This window comes from Salmo salar, chromosome 01 (genome assembly GCF_965601325.2).
Source record: "Salmo salar chromosome 01, fSalSal1, whole genome shotgun sequence".
NCBI lineage: Eukaryota > Metazoa > Chordata > Actinopteri > Salmoniformes > Salmonidae > Salmo > Salmo salar.
Window position 1 is genome coordinate 153,937,566 of NC_138291.1, and position 16,150 is coordinate 153,953,715.

The 16,150-nt window shown below is 43.2% G+C and overlaps 1 protein-coding gene across 3 annotated transcripts in view; it reads right to left on the reverse strand.

Annotated features, from left to right (window-relative positions):
* Nucleotides 1–16,150, reverse strand: part of LOC106566671 (tight junction protein 2) — a 38,222-nt gene that overhangs the window by 11,167 nt on the left and 10,905 nt on the right. For 2 of the 3 annotated variants that reach the window (XM_082955374.1, XM_014134946.3), the window contains 8 exons: nucleotides 9,897–9,950; nucleotides 5,339–5,463; nucleotides 5,117–5,219; nucleotides 4,208–4,949; nucleotides 3,961–4,064; nucleotides 3,647–3,800; nucleotides 2,866–2,977; nucleotides 2,553–2,695 (listed from right to left, as the gene is read on the reverse strand). In XM_082955374.1, the coding sequence (XP_082811500.1) occupies nucleotides 2,553–2,695; nucleotides 2,866–2,977; nucleotides 3,647–3,800; nucleotides 3,961–4,064; nucleotides 4,208–4,949; nucleotides 5,117–5,219; nucleotides 5,339–5,463; nucleotides 9,897–9,950 (1,537 nt within the window). Of the gene's footprint in view, nucleotides 1–2,552; nucleotides 2,696–2,865; nucleotides 2,978–3,646; nucleotides 3,801–3,960; nucleotides 4,065–4,207; nucleotides 4,950–5,116; nucleotides 5,220–5,338; nucleotides 5,464–9,896; nucleotides 9,951–13,205; nucleotides 15,453–16,150 lie in introns of all 3 variants that reach the window. The other variant, XM_045691440.2, reaches the window with a different exon arrangement.

The following is a 16,150-nucleotide window of genomic DNA, read 5'->3' on the forward strand; positions in this document are numbered from 1 at the left end:
CCCTAGATTTATAGTTATTTTGCTAATTTAGTTGTGAAGGATACAAACCTTAATGTCTTAGAAATCAAAACATATGGGCTGCATGATGCAACTACAAGCGATTGATGATTTGATAACATAAAAAAGAAAGAAATTGCACTCTGTTCCTTGCTTCAGGCTGCACATGCTGTTCTCACATCAAGAGGTCATATTTTCACCCATCAGACTATTCTCAATTTAATCTTGTCTTGTAAAATGAGTTTCGATTTAGAACAGCCCATTATCAAATGGGCAGGAAGAGTGGCAGGGGGAAAAAATTACATGTAATGCACAAAATAGCCAACAGAGACCGCTTTCCCACCGGTTCGTTCAATCATGCAGGTAGGCTACTCCATTTATCGTTCTGCCCATGAGCAAGGCAGTTAACCCACTGTTCCCCAGGCGCCGAAAACGGACGTCGATTAGGCAGCCCCCACCCGCACCTCTCTGATTCAGAGGGGTTGGGTTAAATGCAGAAGACACATTTCAGTTGAAGGCATTCAGTTGTACAACTGACTAGGTATCCCCCTTTCCCCCTAGTAGGCCTAACATGTTTCCACAATGAAACATAATTCAACTTTGAGGTGGAGAAAGGAATTAAAGAGAGCGATGTTAACGCACAGTGGTGAGATATTCTGTAGCTAAAAAGATCATTATTAATTGAATTATGAAAATATAAAAGAATGCCCTATTACTAGGCTACTCCAAATGAAATATACTATAATTGTAGGCTAACTGTTGCCCTGCACAGACCTGGTGGATCTTCAAGGCATTCCTAGTCGATCACCAAACATCGCTGTAGAAAAGCCAACGATAAATGCTTGCGCTCCTTTTTTCTTTTTCATATTGCACTGTTAGCGGTAGGTGCAGTTGATTCAGAAGCCCTGCGCACCGGGTTGGAAAAGTGTCCCCATTTTGAACCATTTTATTTGTCTGAAACAAACACGCTCAAATCACAGCGCCTACAAGTTTGATACTAGCCTATGTGAGATTTCATAACGTAAAACCATGACCAGAGAGAGACTTCAAAGAATATAGCAAAGAGCTGCTGTTTTTATGAATGAGTTAATGTTAAATGTTTTACTTGGCACTGTCAACACAGTCTTTATTACAAAACATAAAAGGCCTTCTCCCTCCCACTTGCTCCGCAGCAGAAATGAATGAGTAGCCAAGTGTAGTGATAGCCCTGCGTTTGTATTATTAGCAGCTTGTCGTGTCCATTTTAATATTAAGGGATATTTCACTTTCTCTGGTCATAGGAACAACATGAATTTGTGCATGAGGCAGATGCAGTGCGACTCGAGTTTCGCCATCAGGTGGAAGACTGTATCCCCTCTCTCTGGTCAGTCTCACCAGAGGAAAGGAATGAGAGCAGGGACTTTGAGAGGCTGACCCTTTGCTGCTCTCTCCCTCCCTCTGCAGAGACTAATGCCATGTTCAAAACAACTGGAAACTCGGACATCTCCCGACTTCAGTACGTTCAAGACAACTGGTAACTGTGAAAAAAGTTGGATTGCCTGGGCAAAACCGTTTTGAGCAGTCATCCAACTTGGAATTCCAAGGCAGAAACTCTGGCACCTTTCTAGAGCCCCGATTTTCCGACTTGAACATCACGGACGTTGTGATTTTACCCAGTTCCCAGGTGTCTTGAAAGCACCATGACCATCAAATGCAGGTACCATCAGTCCAATAAAATAAAAATGCTAATTATTTCAATCAGAGCTACACCAACTGATCTATTTTGTTATCAAAGCTTGAGTTTTGAAATATAATAAGGTCTGAGAAGAACAATATTGGCAGGCCAGGCATATCGCCAATATTCTGTGATAATGTACTAGGCCTGCCTACAGCACAAATGGAATTCCTACAGAACTGTTTTTATTAGGTTAATGTTACATTTTTTTAAGTGATGTTTAAAAAAAATGTAAGAGTTAGATCTCGGCTTGCTTTTTGGCTGCGAAAGTGATCTTTACTCAGAAAAGGTTGGTGACCACTGGCCTAGGTCGATAAGTTCTTTCACAGACTCATTAATAGAATGTTTGGAGCATAGTAGACAATAACCAGCCCATCCAGGATGCATAATAATACATTTGCATTGATGTCAGAGTGGTTAGTCCCGTGTAGCTCAGTTGGTAGAGCATGGTGTTTGCAACACCAGGGTTGTGGGTTTGATTCCCATGGGGGACCAGTACGGAGAAAAAAAATGTATGCATTCACTACTGTAAGTCGCTCTGGATAAGAGAGTCTGCTAAATGACTAAAATGTAAAATGTTAGAGGGACAGTAGAGTCCTGAGTACCATAAGTGACCTCATTGCCATTAACAAGTTTGGTACTACCAACGCATGTCCAGAGTGCATAAAAGGAGACTACCGTGACTCAATGGTCACGTGGAATTAACTGCAGTTATGACATGACTGCCGGTAATAAGGTACAGCCCAAGGTGTAAGTTACCCGATGCTGGTTATATAATAACAGGTAAATGTGATAAAATTTGTATCTATCGTATTCATTTGTTTAAAGGCATTGTAGTTACCTGGGGGCGTTTCTGGGCGGGACTCCTTCCTCTCTGCTGGCAGAGGGGGCGTGTCCTCCATAACTCTATCTGATACTCGTGCCGGCATGGCGAACGGTGTTGGCATGGCGCCCATCTTAGCCAGCCTGCTTGGTGGGTCCTCCCTGATGTTAACGCACACAGAATCCTATGGTTCTCAAACTCTACAGCACAGCTACAGTCAAAGTAGACTTTTCTCATAGTGATGGAGTAAAAACACTCATTCTGTAAATATCTGAACTTGTTACATAAGAGTGATCCATAGTGCAGGTGGGACCAGAGGGTGACGGTTTACCTGGGTTTGTCTCGGAGCCTCTCATTGGAGGAATGGGAAGACAGGTCTGAGGTGGGGGCCCGTCGGTCATCCTGTGGCGAGTAGGAGCGGTACGACTCGATCTCCGAGATATCTGGAACACAAAATATCACCAACATCTAGTTCATCTTCAGACAGATCACCCAAGTCATGTTTCATACATACAGCCTCAGTGAAACACCAACTCAACTTTTTACCCAAGAAACATTCTAAGTAGAGTGAAACAGACACAGCAAATCTCACACAGTTACACTGTGGCAGTGGCTGACACACAGACATGCACTCCTGTACTCAATGACCTAGCTGCAGCTCCAATCTTAGACAGCACATATGCTACATGTCAGACCATAAGATAATACAATTCTGTCATATTCAATAGGTGGACTATGAGGGGTATTATATTCCCATGGCAAGCGCTCCCACACTACATCCCTGAATGGAACATTCTGGGTGAGAAGTCTCTGGGGCATGTGACATCTCTATACCAATGATCGTGTGGATGGTGAGTAAAGTAACAAATAAATAAAGGATTATCCCAAAAAGGTGGAAAGTGCTTTTTGTGAGAATGAAACAAAAACTAAACAGACATTTCAATAAAATCAGACAGGGACAGAACAATAGACAGCAGAAAACGTACATGTTCAAATCAGCAGATTATACAGAAGGTCAATGAAAGAAAAAAGCACTGGGACAGTTCTGAATCTGTCCACATAAAAAGTGAAAAGGAGCTGCTGCCACAGAGACAGAGTGGAGGGTCTCTCACCATCAAGCTCAGAGTCACTGTCTGCCAGGGGAGGAATCCTGACGAGGACCTGTCTTCTGTCTCTCTGCACCACCAGCTGCAGCTTCCCACGAGACTTCTCGATCAGCTTCCCTGCATCACTCAGAGACAGGTTCTCTGTCACCGTACCATTGATCTGACACAGGGTGAGATGTCAAAGCACATTCACATCTGTAGCCACCTGTCATGCCTTTAGACAACTTTACACATCATTTTTGAAGAGGCAGCACTGAAACAATACTTCCCCCAGGGCAGAGATGAAACGGTGGTGTGTCTGTGTGTGAGGCCCTTCCTACCTTCAGTATGATGTCTCCCTCCTGGAGGTTGCCATCCCTGCAGGCCAGACCTGTGCTGGTCATCTCCTTAATGAACAGCTGACTACCCAGATGCAGACCATACTCTACAACACAAACACACGTCAACATAAAAACGAAGTAAACATTTAAACACAGGCAGTCTTGGAGGAGAGGGTAGGTAGAGTCAACAGAAATGGAGGAGCAAGAGATCAATATAATGTAATGTTTCATATAGACCTCTTCTGACCTTCGTTGGGCCTGTTCTTCAGTAGCAGCACACTAACGGGTTTCTCCAGGGGCTCCGGCTCCCGAGGAGGGCGGGACATGGGGATTGGCATGGAGGCGGGGGAGGGTGAACGATCCAGACGTTCCCTGCTCCCACTCCTCTTCATCTGCTCCTTCCTCTGGTCGCGGTCACTAGGAACATGTTTGTGGTTCCGCTCAAAGCTGCGGTCACGACCGTGACTGGCTCTGTATCGCAAGTCAGGGCTGTTAGTGCAGTCCAGAGTGCGTTCGCTACGGAAACGCCTGTCAGGGCTGGGGTCGCGGTCAAGGGCCCGCTCACTGCGGTAGCGGCGGTCTGGGCTGGGCTCGCGGTCGAGAGTAAGATCACTACGGTAACGCAGATTGGGGCTGTGGTCACGGTCAAGAGTGCGGTCACTTTTGTAGCGGCGGTCAGGGCTACGTTCGCGGTCCAGAGTCCGACCTTTGCTGCCGTCACGTCTGTACTGCCTCTCTGGATCAAGGTCCCTCTCCATACTCCTTCCCCGGTCATCTCGACCGTAATCCCGGTCAAAGCCCTGTCCCTGGTAGCCAGCGTCTGTGTAACCTCCCCTCTCCTGGCTGTGGTCGCGATCTTGATGACCGCTGCGTCCACTGTACACACTGTGGCGGTCCTGGTCATAATCATTGTTGCTGAAGACACGGTCGTCAGGGGAAGGGCCGTGTTTCAGCAGGTTGACCGGAACCTTCCTGGGCCTCTTGACCGTCTGTCAAAACCAAAGACCACATAATGCACTAACTGAACAGTCAGGAATCATTGACACTTATCCAACCCTCAGATCCCAAACTCCTATACTCAAATCCTAAATGTAAAATCGCAAGCATCTTCATCTTTTGCCACCATAATAAAACGGATGTCAAATATTATACTCACAATTTTGGCTACTTTTCCACACTTTCTGAGGGTCTGTACAGCGAAGGAGTGTGGCACACCATCCATGGGAGTAGCGTTCACCTGCACCACCCGGTCATTCTCACTACAAAACACAATTAACATATGAGGGAGAAAAAAATTCCACTGAGATATTCAAACTGTAGATTCAAAATGACTGAACACATGATGCATCATTATGATTGATTGACAGGAGGTACGTACAATAGCAGGCCATCGGCGGGCCCTCCCTGAAGCACGTCAGACACTACTATGGACATCTCCCCGTTTTCCTCGTTGGGGTTGTCCCGCCCACCGGACACTGCAATACCAAAACCCATCTTGGGGTCCTGCAGTGGAGAGGACATGTATTAGAGATGTGTTTGTATGGGTGTTTTGATTAGATTTTTGTTCATGCAAGCGCCTGTTTCCTAGTCGGTTCAGGTTATATTCACTCACACTAATTATTTTAAGTACGTCTAAGTTTACTTTGTGTGTGTGTACCCTTCTGTCCCTGTCCTTGTTGTCTGAGTGGTGTACCTGCCCCTGCGCTGCCCAGATGAGATTGGAGCAAAGATTTGATGGTCCTCTAGGACTCCACCCCACCCCCCTCACTCTCCCATCTGTACAATTCTTTTTTTTTCTTCTGAGAATTGCTCCACTCCAATGTCTTTCAACACCAGATAGAGAGAGAGAGACAGGGACAATGGAGGCAATGGATTGTTAGAGAGCGAGTGATATGGTAAGCTAAAGAAAGAGGACAAGAGGAAGGGTAAATTGGAAAGAGGAGCGTGAGAGAAACTGGGACTAAGGAGATGTAGAAGGACGGATGAAGAAAGAGAGTCTAGAAAGCGCATATGACATCTGGCCTTGGAAGGGTCAGTGATATGGTGGTGAACAAAATCTATTTGTTAAAAGCAGCTTCATAGCCAGAGCATAGAGTGAGGCTATGAGACAATGAGTGTGAGCTCCACACGATTAACAGTGCTGGGCAGATGTGCTGCATGCATGGAATGTGTGCTGTAGATGGATGAACATGTTCTAGATCAGTGGTTTCCAAACTTCTTATAGTCCCGTACCCCTTTAAACATTCAACCTCCAGCTGCGTACCCCCTCTAGCACCAGGGGCAGCGTTCTCTCAAATGTTTTTTTGCCATCATTGTAAGCCTGCCACACACACGATACATTTATTAAACATAAGAATGAGTGTGAGTTTTCCCACAAGCCAGGTTGTGAGTGACAAAGAACTCTTATAGGACATGGGTACAAATCTTACATATAACATTTTACATATAAAACCTTATTTGTTCATCAAAATTGTGAACAACTCACCACAGGTTTATGAGAAGGATGTGCTTGAAAGGATGCACATAACTCTGCAATGTTGGGTTGTATTGGAGAGAGTCTCAGTCTTAAATCATTATCCACAGTCTGTGCCTGTATTTCATTTTCATGCTAGTGAGGGCCGAGAATCCACTCTCACATAGGTACGTGGTTGCAAAGGGCATCAGTGTCTTAACAACGCATTTTTTTGCCAAGGCAGGATACTCTGAGCGCAGCCTAATCCAGAAATCTGGCAGTGGCTTCTGATTAAATTACATTTTCACAGAACCGCTTCTTGCAATTTCAATGAGGCTCTTGTTCAGATATCAGTAAGTGGACTGGAGGCAGGGCATGAAAGGGATAATGAATCCAGTTGTTTGGGTCATCCGTTTCAGGAAAGTACCTGCTTAATTACGTACCCAACTCACTCAGGTGGTTTGCTATATCACATTTGACATTGTCCGTAAGCTTGAGTTCATTTGCACACAAAAAAAATCATACAATGATGGAAAGACCTGTGTGTTTTCCTTGTTAATGCAGACAGAGAAGAGCTCCAACTTCTTCATCATAGCCTCAAATTTGTCCCACACATTGAATATAGTTGCAGAGAGTCCCTGTAATCCTAGATTCAGATCATTCAGGTGAGAAAAAAACCTTCACCCAAATAGGCCAGTCGTGTGAGAAACTCATCATGCAAGTGGTCAGGCAAGTGAAGATTATGATCAGTAAATAACTTTAAGCTCGTCTCTCAATTTAAAAAATGTGTCAATACTTTGCCCCTTGATAAACAGCGCACTTCTGTATGTTGTAAAAGCGTTACATGGTCGCTGCCCATATCATTGCATAGTGCAGAAAATACACAAGAGTTCAGGGGCCTTGCTTTAACAAAGTTAACCATTTTCACTGGATTGTCCAAAACGTCTTTCAAGCTGTCAGGCATTCCCTTGGAGCAAGAGCCTCTCGATGGATGCTGCAGTGTACTCAAGTGGCGTCGGGAGCAACTGCTTGCATGCCAGTTACCACTCCACTATGTCTCCCTGGCATGGCTTTTGTGCCATCAGTGCAGATACATTTAAATTTTTTACATTACATTTTAGTCATTTAGCAGACGCTCTTATCCAGAGCGACTTACAGTAGTGAATGCATAGATTTCATACATTTTTTTTCTCCGTACTGGTCCCCTGTGGGAATCGAACCCACAACCCTGGCGTTGCAAACACCATGCTCTACCAACTGAGCCACACGAGACACGATATCAAAACATCTTGACCACTAAAAGTCCATTTGATGTCACAAAGCTGTCCAGTACTTTAAAAATATCCTCTCATGATGTCCTGGTTTTCAGAAGAGGATGTGTTTCTTAGTTAAACCCCCATAAATGTAAACGGACATATACCAGGAGCTGTGCCACATCTGTTGACTCATCCAGCTGTAAATGCATAGAATTCACTGGCTTGTATGCAAAGCAGTAATTGTTTCAAAACATCTCCTGCCATGTCACTGATGCATCGTGAAACAGTGTTGTTTGATGAAGATATTGTCTGTATAGTTTTTTGGCGTTTTCCCCCAGCATTGTACCAGCTATATCTGCGGCAGCAGGAAGAATTACGTCCTCCACAATAGTATGGGGCCTGCCTGTCCTAGCCACTCGGTAGCTCACCATATAAGATGCTTCTAGCCCCTTCTTATTAATGGTATCTGTTGCTTTTATAGGTCTTACTACTCGAAAGTCTTAATTCTCGCTCCAAAAACTCCTGCAGCTTATTTTTCAAATTGGTATGTTTTGTTTCTAAAATGTCTGTGCAAGAGTGAAGGTTTCATCAAGTTGTGAGACTTTTGCACATATAACACACTGTGGCTGAGGAAAGGCACTACTCCCAATATAAGTGAACCCCAAATCAATGTAGTTCTCATCATATTTGCGCTTCTTCGATGGTCCAACGGCCCTGTCTGTTGTTCGGTGCTCTTCAGCTGCATCAGATTCACAACTGTCAGTGTCCATGCTAGCTGGGCTAACAACAAATGTAGAATTACTGATGCTAGCATTGGATGTGCTCGTGGAAGCAGAACAACTTGTGTCGTCGACAGGTGCAGGTGTAGTACTGCTGGTAGTAGCAGCTGGTAGTAGCAGTACTACCAGTAGAGCTGGTATATGTCTCTATGGACGCGGGCTTTACTTTTTTTTAACCCTTTGTTCATTTTCGAGCAAACGGAATGAGCAGCAGCTACGTTTGGCTACATACGGACCGTTTGTGGAATATTCGCGAGAGAGTAACACCGTACCTAAACCGGCCGCACGTGCGCCAATTGATTTTGTCCCCCCACACCAAATGCGTTCACGACATGCAGGTTGAAATTTCAAAACAAATTCTGAACCAATTATATTAATTTGAGGACAGGTCAAAAAGTATTAAATATTTATGGCAATTTAGCTAGCTGGCTTGCAGTTGCTAGCTAATTTATCCTATTTAGCTAGCTTGCTGTTTCTAGCTAATTTGTCCTGGGATATAAACATTGAGTTGTTATTTTACCTGAAATGCACAAGGTACTCTACTCCGACAATTAATCCACACATAAAACGGTCAACCGAATCATTTCTAGTTCTCTCCTCCTTCCAAGCCTTTTCTTCTTTGGACCTTTATGGCGATTGGCATTGAACTTTCATAGTTATCACGACGACCGACCCAACTCAGTTCATCTTTCAATCACCCACGTGGGTATACCAACGAGGAGATGGCACGTGGGTATCTGCTTCTATAAACCAATGAGGAGATGGGAGAGGCAGGACTTGCACCGCGTTCAGGGTCACAAATAGAACTGACTTCTATATTAGCGCTTGGCAAAGCAGACGCTTGTTGGCGCGCAAGCAGTGTAGGTGCAATAATTGAATAACACGCATGTTTACATTTATTTTGCAACGCTTGCGCACGCGACTCGAGAGGTGTGGGAGACATTTAACAGTTAATATGATTGGATGTTAATTATTTGACTAGGCTACCTGTATTTGACATTGTGTTGTGATTTTGCTGAACACTAGATGGTTTCATTTTGGCAGTGTAACGAGGCTACTCAGGCGAGAAAACCTCACCCAAATGTATAGCCCCGTTGGAAAATATAAATGGACTGTTTGAAAATGTGAAGATTTAAAAAATAAAAATGTTTGTGGCGTACCCTCGACGGCACTGTACGTACCACTGGGGGTTGATAGCATAGCACATGTTCTGAAAGAAACAGAGCTTAAAAGGATCCACAGTATATTGCATTGTAATCTGGTGTTGTAGCTGTAGATGGCAATTATAATTAATATCTGGTTTGGTTATAACCCTACAAGAAGGGTAATGTTATGCACTGAAATGTGATATGGTTGGAGTAAAGGATGTTATGGTTGCAGTAACGGCAAGCAATATATTGTATTCTGTAGTAATCCAGTGTGGTGTGTGTATTGCAAAGCTAGACTCACCCTCTGCAGTGTCACAGTATACTGCTCCCACATGGTTTCCTCCATGACTGGGCTCTATGGGAGAAGGGCACATTCCACAATGAGGGTTAGAACAGGATATATTAACCATTTGTTTCTCATTTCAACAAGACATACAGTGTCAGATTAATCTTTAATGACCATGCCAATAGAATACATCAAAACATCTTACTCCAAATCTCATATAGCCAACAACACAAAGGTTAACAGTACTATACCTGGCACAAACAAACTCTTATGTTTCCAACACATGCTCTCTGAGCACATAGTACAGTACACACCAACCCATCACTTTGCCTGGCTAACCAGACTCCTTTCTCCCGCCAAACGCTACGCCCACGGAAGAGTTCCTTCTCCATAATGAGTCTAGATTGGAGTACCTCCCCGACCCGTCACAGAATGTGAACACATTAGGGGCCGTCCGATTTGTCCAGAAAGCCAGAGCCAGAACACACGTGGGTAAAGTGGCAGTTTGAAAATGTGTCATTGACTTTGATACTTGGTTAGAGATGATCCTATCACTGATTATTTTTGTACAAGGCCCCCCCGTAGCACAAACAACTTCAATGATGGCAGTCTCTGACTAAAATATGTAGCGAACGACAGAGCAGCGGAAGAATTTAGCGTGAGTTGTCAGTCTACTAACCAGCATCACACATGGACTACTGATTCCACACACCCTCAGCCTTACAACACAGAACCCATACCACCAGTTGAAAACAGAAAACTCTACCAAAATAACCACTGACACATTTACCAACTTCACTCACTGAAACTACTACACACATCATGAAACACTTGTCCCAACTGCCTGTCTACCTGCTTACCTTTCCACCCAAAGACCACCTGTCTTAACTATCTAGAGCCAAGCTGGAGTCACTCACAAGCCCCTTGAGGATGGGGGTGGCCTTGTAGGTGTGGATCCATTTCCTGTGCAGGTGAAGGACAGTCTTCATGGTTCCTCCTCTGCGCCTCTACCTCCACTGATGCGCTGCTCTGGCTGCTACGACTCTACCTCCTCCATTTCTACAGCAGCACCAGCGGTAACTGCAACACCCTGTTTTGGTCTGCCTGCCTAGCTTTGACGTAAGCTGGATTCTGCTGGCCTACATTCAGCGCAAATCCCACCATCCACAGACTGTGTAAACACAATCGCACACGACCATGCTGATGATTAAAATACACACACAAAATAACGCACTGACCTAATCGCACACACACATACAAATAAGTATGCAATTGTGTGTGTGTGTGTATGCATTTAACCCAAATACTCACACATACAGAAAATCAAACGCTTTAACCACATACTTAAAAAAAAACACACATGGGGGCACACACAGCCAATCTGAGAGCGCAGGTCTTAAGAAGTACTTTTTTTTTTTTACTTAAGTGGAGCCGAATCCCTGTGCTGCTGACATCTCCAGCCCAGGCTTTTAGAAATGGGGGCATCACTCTGGCTGACAGAGGGGACAGATCATAATCCACTTTTAGAAGTTTGGACTGACAGGACAGATAAGGAGTGGTCAGGGAGTGTATTCATTAGTGCACACTAGCAAACTGTAGCAAAACGTTGTGCAACAGAAAACCTTTTGCCGCAAAAATGAATGTTTCTTATTGGGAAAGTACAGGCTAGTGCTTTGTGTTTGGTTCCTAGTGAATAAACCCCTGGACTATTGCTATGACTCAATATAGAATGAGCATATATTGACACACAGTTGTTCTACAGACTAGTAGAACTACATTGTAAATCACTTGTGATTAAGTGTGAGGAATCAGGATATTGCCACACACGTGATGGAGGATATTGCAAAATCCACCATGATAAAAAAAAAAAGAGAGATTAGAAAGTTGGAATCTGTGTGGATAGCAGTTAGCAGACCAGAGCGTGGGAGTCTGGGGGTCTGTAGAGTGTATACCTCCAAGCAGAGACATGGAATGTTGGGCAGCGCAACAGTGCGTTCTCAAATATCTGAAGTAGCCAGCATTATGGAAAAAGTATCCAGCTTGTGGATCAGCGAGGGAACATTTTACAGGACAGGAGCTCACCTATAATACCAACATTTACCACACACATATTTCATCTCCCACAGTACAGCTTCTTAAAACCACTCATAACAATTTCTTCCCTTCATTTGCCTGACCATCTGGCGGTGAGAGTGGTGCTACACCCTAGTGGTAGGACAGTGGTATTGAGTATGTAGGCACAGAGAGAATCAAGTGCGTATAGTCTGCTTGCTCCTACTGTACGTCTGTCTCTCCTGAACAGTGATGAGAACAGGGAACAGGCAAGCCCAGTGGCACAGTGAGTCAAATTGCGTTTTTCTGCTGTGTGATGTCATTTAGTTCACTGGCAGGTCCGGTGGCTGAGTCTTGGCTTCCTGTGAGTATTACGCGAGAACACAGTTTCTCTGATGAGATTGAGCATTTCTACATTGAAATGGCTGAAATAACACTGAGCTAACCTCATGGGATGTGGCTTAGAAGAACAGATCCTTTAAGTGCATGCAGCGCTCTCAATCATAAACACACAGACACACACAACTGCAAAGACAGCACAAGCAAGGCAACCAACCATACTAAAAGAAACTAATCTACACACATGACAGCTAGAACTCCGGCAATGAAAATCTATAGTTCCCATTATGGCAGAGAAGTAATGTGGTTTTATCTGAAGGGTAGCCATCCTAGCCATCAGTCTAATCCACTCTAGATTGTTTTGTTGTAGTACGCCCTCTACTTGCAGTACAGCCACATTACATGGAGTGACTACGCACTGTCTATTAAATACACTGGAACATTAAAAAAGGATCATAACTACACTGTACATCACCTCAGGGTAGGTAACTTCTACCAACAGCAATCCATTAAAACCACTAGTAGGATTTTTTTTGGGGGGGGGATAATGACTCCCAAATATTGCCACACTTGCTCAGACGCAATCGTGAATGAATTATTACTGAATTATAACTTTGACTGCCCATTGTGCAATGACTTCAAACACCATATTAAGTAATATCTTCACTTCTTACGGAATATCACAACGTGGCTTGCAAAAGTTGACAGGCACAGCCTTTCAATGGTTGCTACGAGTGAACTCATTCCTTCGTGATACTATGTAACGTTAGCAGCAGCAGGTGGAAACATTCCAGTAAGGGTCCCGTGACAGACTTGAAACTTTGTAAAACATTTGTGCTCTAGTGTGTGTCAGCGAAATTAACATTGCAACAAGATAATTAAACAATATGGAATAATTTCTAAATGGACCTTAGAATCGTTAGTTTTACTTACTTTGAAATAATGTGTCTCATATCTACTAAGACTGAAGAGTCTCCCTCCATTTACGGGCATTATGCACTTTCAAACCGGAGACCACTTTTCTTGTGATTCAAACAAAGGAAATTAGGCAACGACCATTGTTAATAGTAACATGCAAAGTAACATGCATCCAATATATTTTTTAAAATGCCCCCATGTTTTTTTAAATAATCAGTAAAACAACCCAGCAAATTGAGTCAGTTAGAGAGCCCCTGAAAGGGACGACAGTATTAGGATGTACCAATTCAAGATGGGGTAACCTAAGTGGTCTCGATATTTTCATCTCGACAAATATGTAGAGGAATTGCAGTCCATTGCTACAACAAAAAAATCAAATAACTGATAGAAATGCTGAAAATGTACATTTTACCTTTACAAAAAAAATATAAAACACGCATTCATTTTTGCTTGGAATGCTGTAAATTTTCGGGCAAAATGGATCCTTCCAGATTACTTAAAGCAACCACATTCACATAGAATTATGAGGTATAGATCTGTCATTATAGAAAGCAAGTCAAGAAGTGGTATCTCTTCTATGTGTGCATGTTTCACATGCTTAAGTTTCGTTTTTTACTTTCAGTTTTGTACACAAGCTTCAAACAGCTGAAAATACAATATTTGTTGTTATGGAAAAGTCATTTCACAATGGTTTAGATGCTACAATGATGCTTTACACCAGGGGTACTCAACTACTATTTCAGAAGGTCCAGTGACAAATGTCCTTGGTGGCAAATGTCCTGATGGATATTGTCCTTTATTGGCGCTGTGGTACAGCATAGTAATAAACAGGTCTGTACATTAAATTAGACTAAGAATTTGAATTACAACTCATTTCGATTGTAAACATGCTGAAGAACAAAAGTGGTTGCATAATTATCTATGCAAACACCTTTGCTTGAAGGTAAACTAAAAGATGAGCTCATGGAAAAGATCAAACAGATCCCACTACAGAATGCACCATGCATTTAACTCTGAATGGCCTCAAGTTGTTAAGTTATATCTTCAGCTAATATTTCAGTTTTCCTCATTGCTGTGGAATCTGACAGTGGGATCAGTTTCATCTTTTCCATGAGCTCATCTTTTAGTTTACCTTCAAGCAAGGTGTCAGCAACTTCACACATGCATTCTTTTACCATCTCAGCATCTGAAAAAGTTTTTTTCCCCCAAAACCCAAGCTATCCTCAGTGAACACTCCATTGCACGTTGTTGGGCTGCCAGGGAATTGACAAGGACTTTGGTGTGGGATTTGAGTAAGTTAATCTTGTTTTTTCTCACCTCTGTGTTCAGGGGACACATCTGATCGAATTTACTATGCCTGGTGTGATAATGGCACTTAACATTGACACTTTTCACAAGAGCTACAGACACATTGGTTTTGTGCTAGTTGCAGGGAGAATGAATGAATACTGTTCCGTCCACTCGTCTTTGAATACATGGTTTAACTTTATTTTTTATTTAACAAGCCATATTAAACAAAGATACTGGTAACAAAGCTCCTTCTGTCATATTTACAGTTGAACTGCGGTAAAATCTGCTTCTTTCTGCCTGCTTGTCCCAAGGTTCTGCAAAGGATATTTGAATTAATGTGATTGTGTAAGACGTGGCCTCTTGTATTTGCACATAACCACGCGATCGGATTAGTAGGCACTAGTAGAGGTGAGCGTTGCTTCAATAGAGAGAGAGAGAGAGAGTGAGAGGTTGCCGAGTTTAAGAGGCCGCTGCGCCGGTAGATTTTTTAAAAGCTGTCAAAAAAAGAATGTATTGACTTTTATATAACAAAATGCAATATGTTGTCCCATCCGGATTGACTGTTCTCTGGGTCTGGACTCGGACCGCCAGTTGAGTTTGGCTGCACTACACTATACTTGCTTGTTTTGTCACAACCTGAAATTAGGTGAACTATTCAAATTTTAGCAACCAGGAAATGGCGGAGCGATTTCTGCATAGCGCACACACGCAGGCACGCACACACAACCGGCCAAAAGTTTTGGAACACCTAATCATTCCAGCGTTTCTTTATTTTTCCTATTTTCTACATTGTAGGATAATAGTGAAGACATCAAAACTATGAAATAACACATATTGAATCATGTAGTAACCAAAAAAAAGTGTTAAACAAATCAAAATATACTTGAGATTCTTCAAAGTAGCCACCCTTTGCCTTGATGACAGCTTTGCACACTCTTGGCATTCTCTAAACCAGCTTCATGAGGTAGTCACCTGGAAAGCATTTCAATTTACAGGTCAGTCAATCCAGAAAATTAAGAACTGAACATTTCTTCAAGTACAGTCGCAAAAATCATCAGGCGCTATGAGGACCGCCACAGGAAAGGAAGACCTAGGATTTACATTAGTTCATTAGAGTTACCAGCCTCAGAAATTTCAGGCCAAACAAATGCATCACAGAGTTCAGACACGTCAGGCCTTCATGGTCGAATTGCTGCAAAGAAAACACTACTAAAAAGACAGCAATAAGAAGAAGAGACTTGCTTGTGGCTAGAAACACACGCAATGGACATTAGACCAGAGGAAATTTGTCCTTTAGTCTAGAGTTCAAATTGGAGATTTTTGGTTCCAACCGCCGTGTCTCTGTGAGACGCAGTGTGGGTGAATGGATGATCTCCGCGTGTGTGGGAAACCATGGAGAAGGTGTTATGGTGTGGGGGTGCTTTGCTGGTGACACTGTGATTTAGTTAGAATTCAAGGCACACTTAACCAGCACGGCTACCACAGCATTCTGCAGCAATACGCCATACGATCTGGTTTGGGCTTAGTGGGTCTATCATTTGTTTTTCAACAGGACAATGAGCCAACACACATTCCAGGCTGTGTAAGGGATATTTTACCAAGACGTAAGCTTTTCTCCTTTGCCAAGATAATCCATCCACCTGACAGGTGTGGCATATATCAAGAAGCTG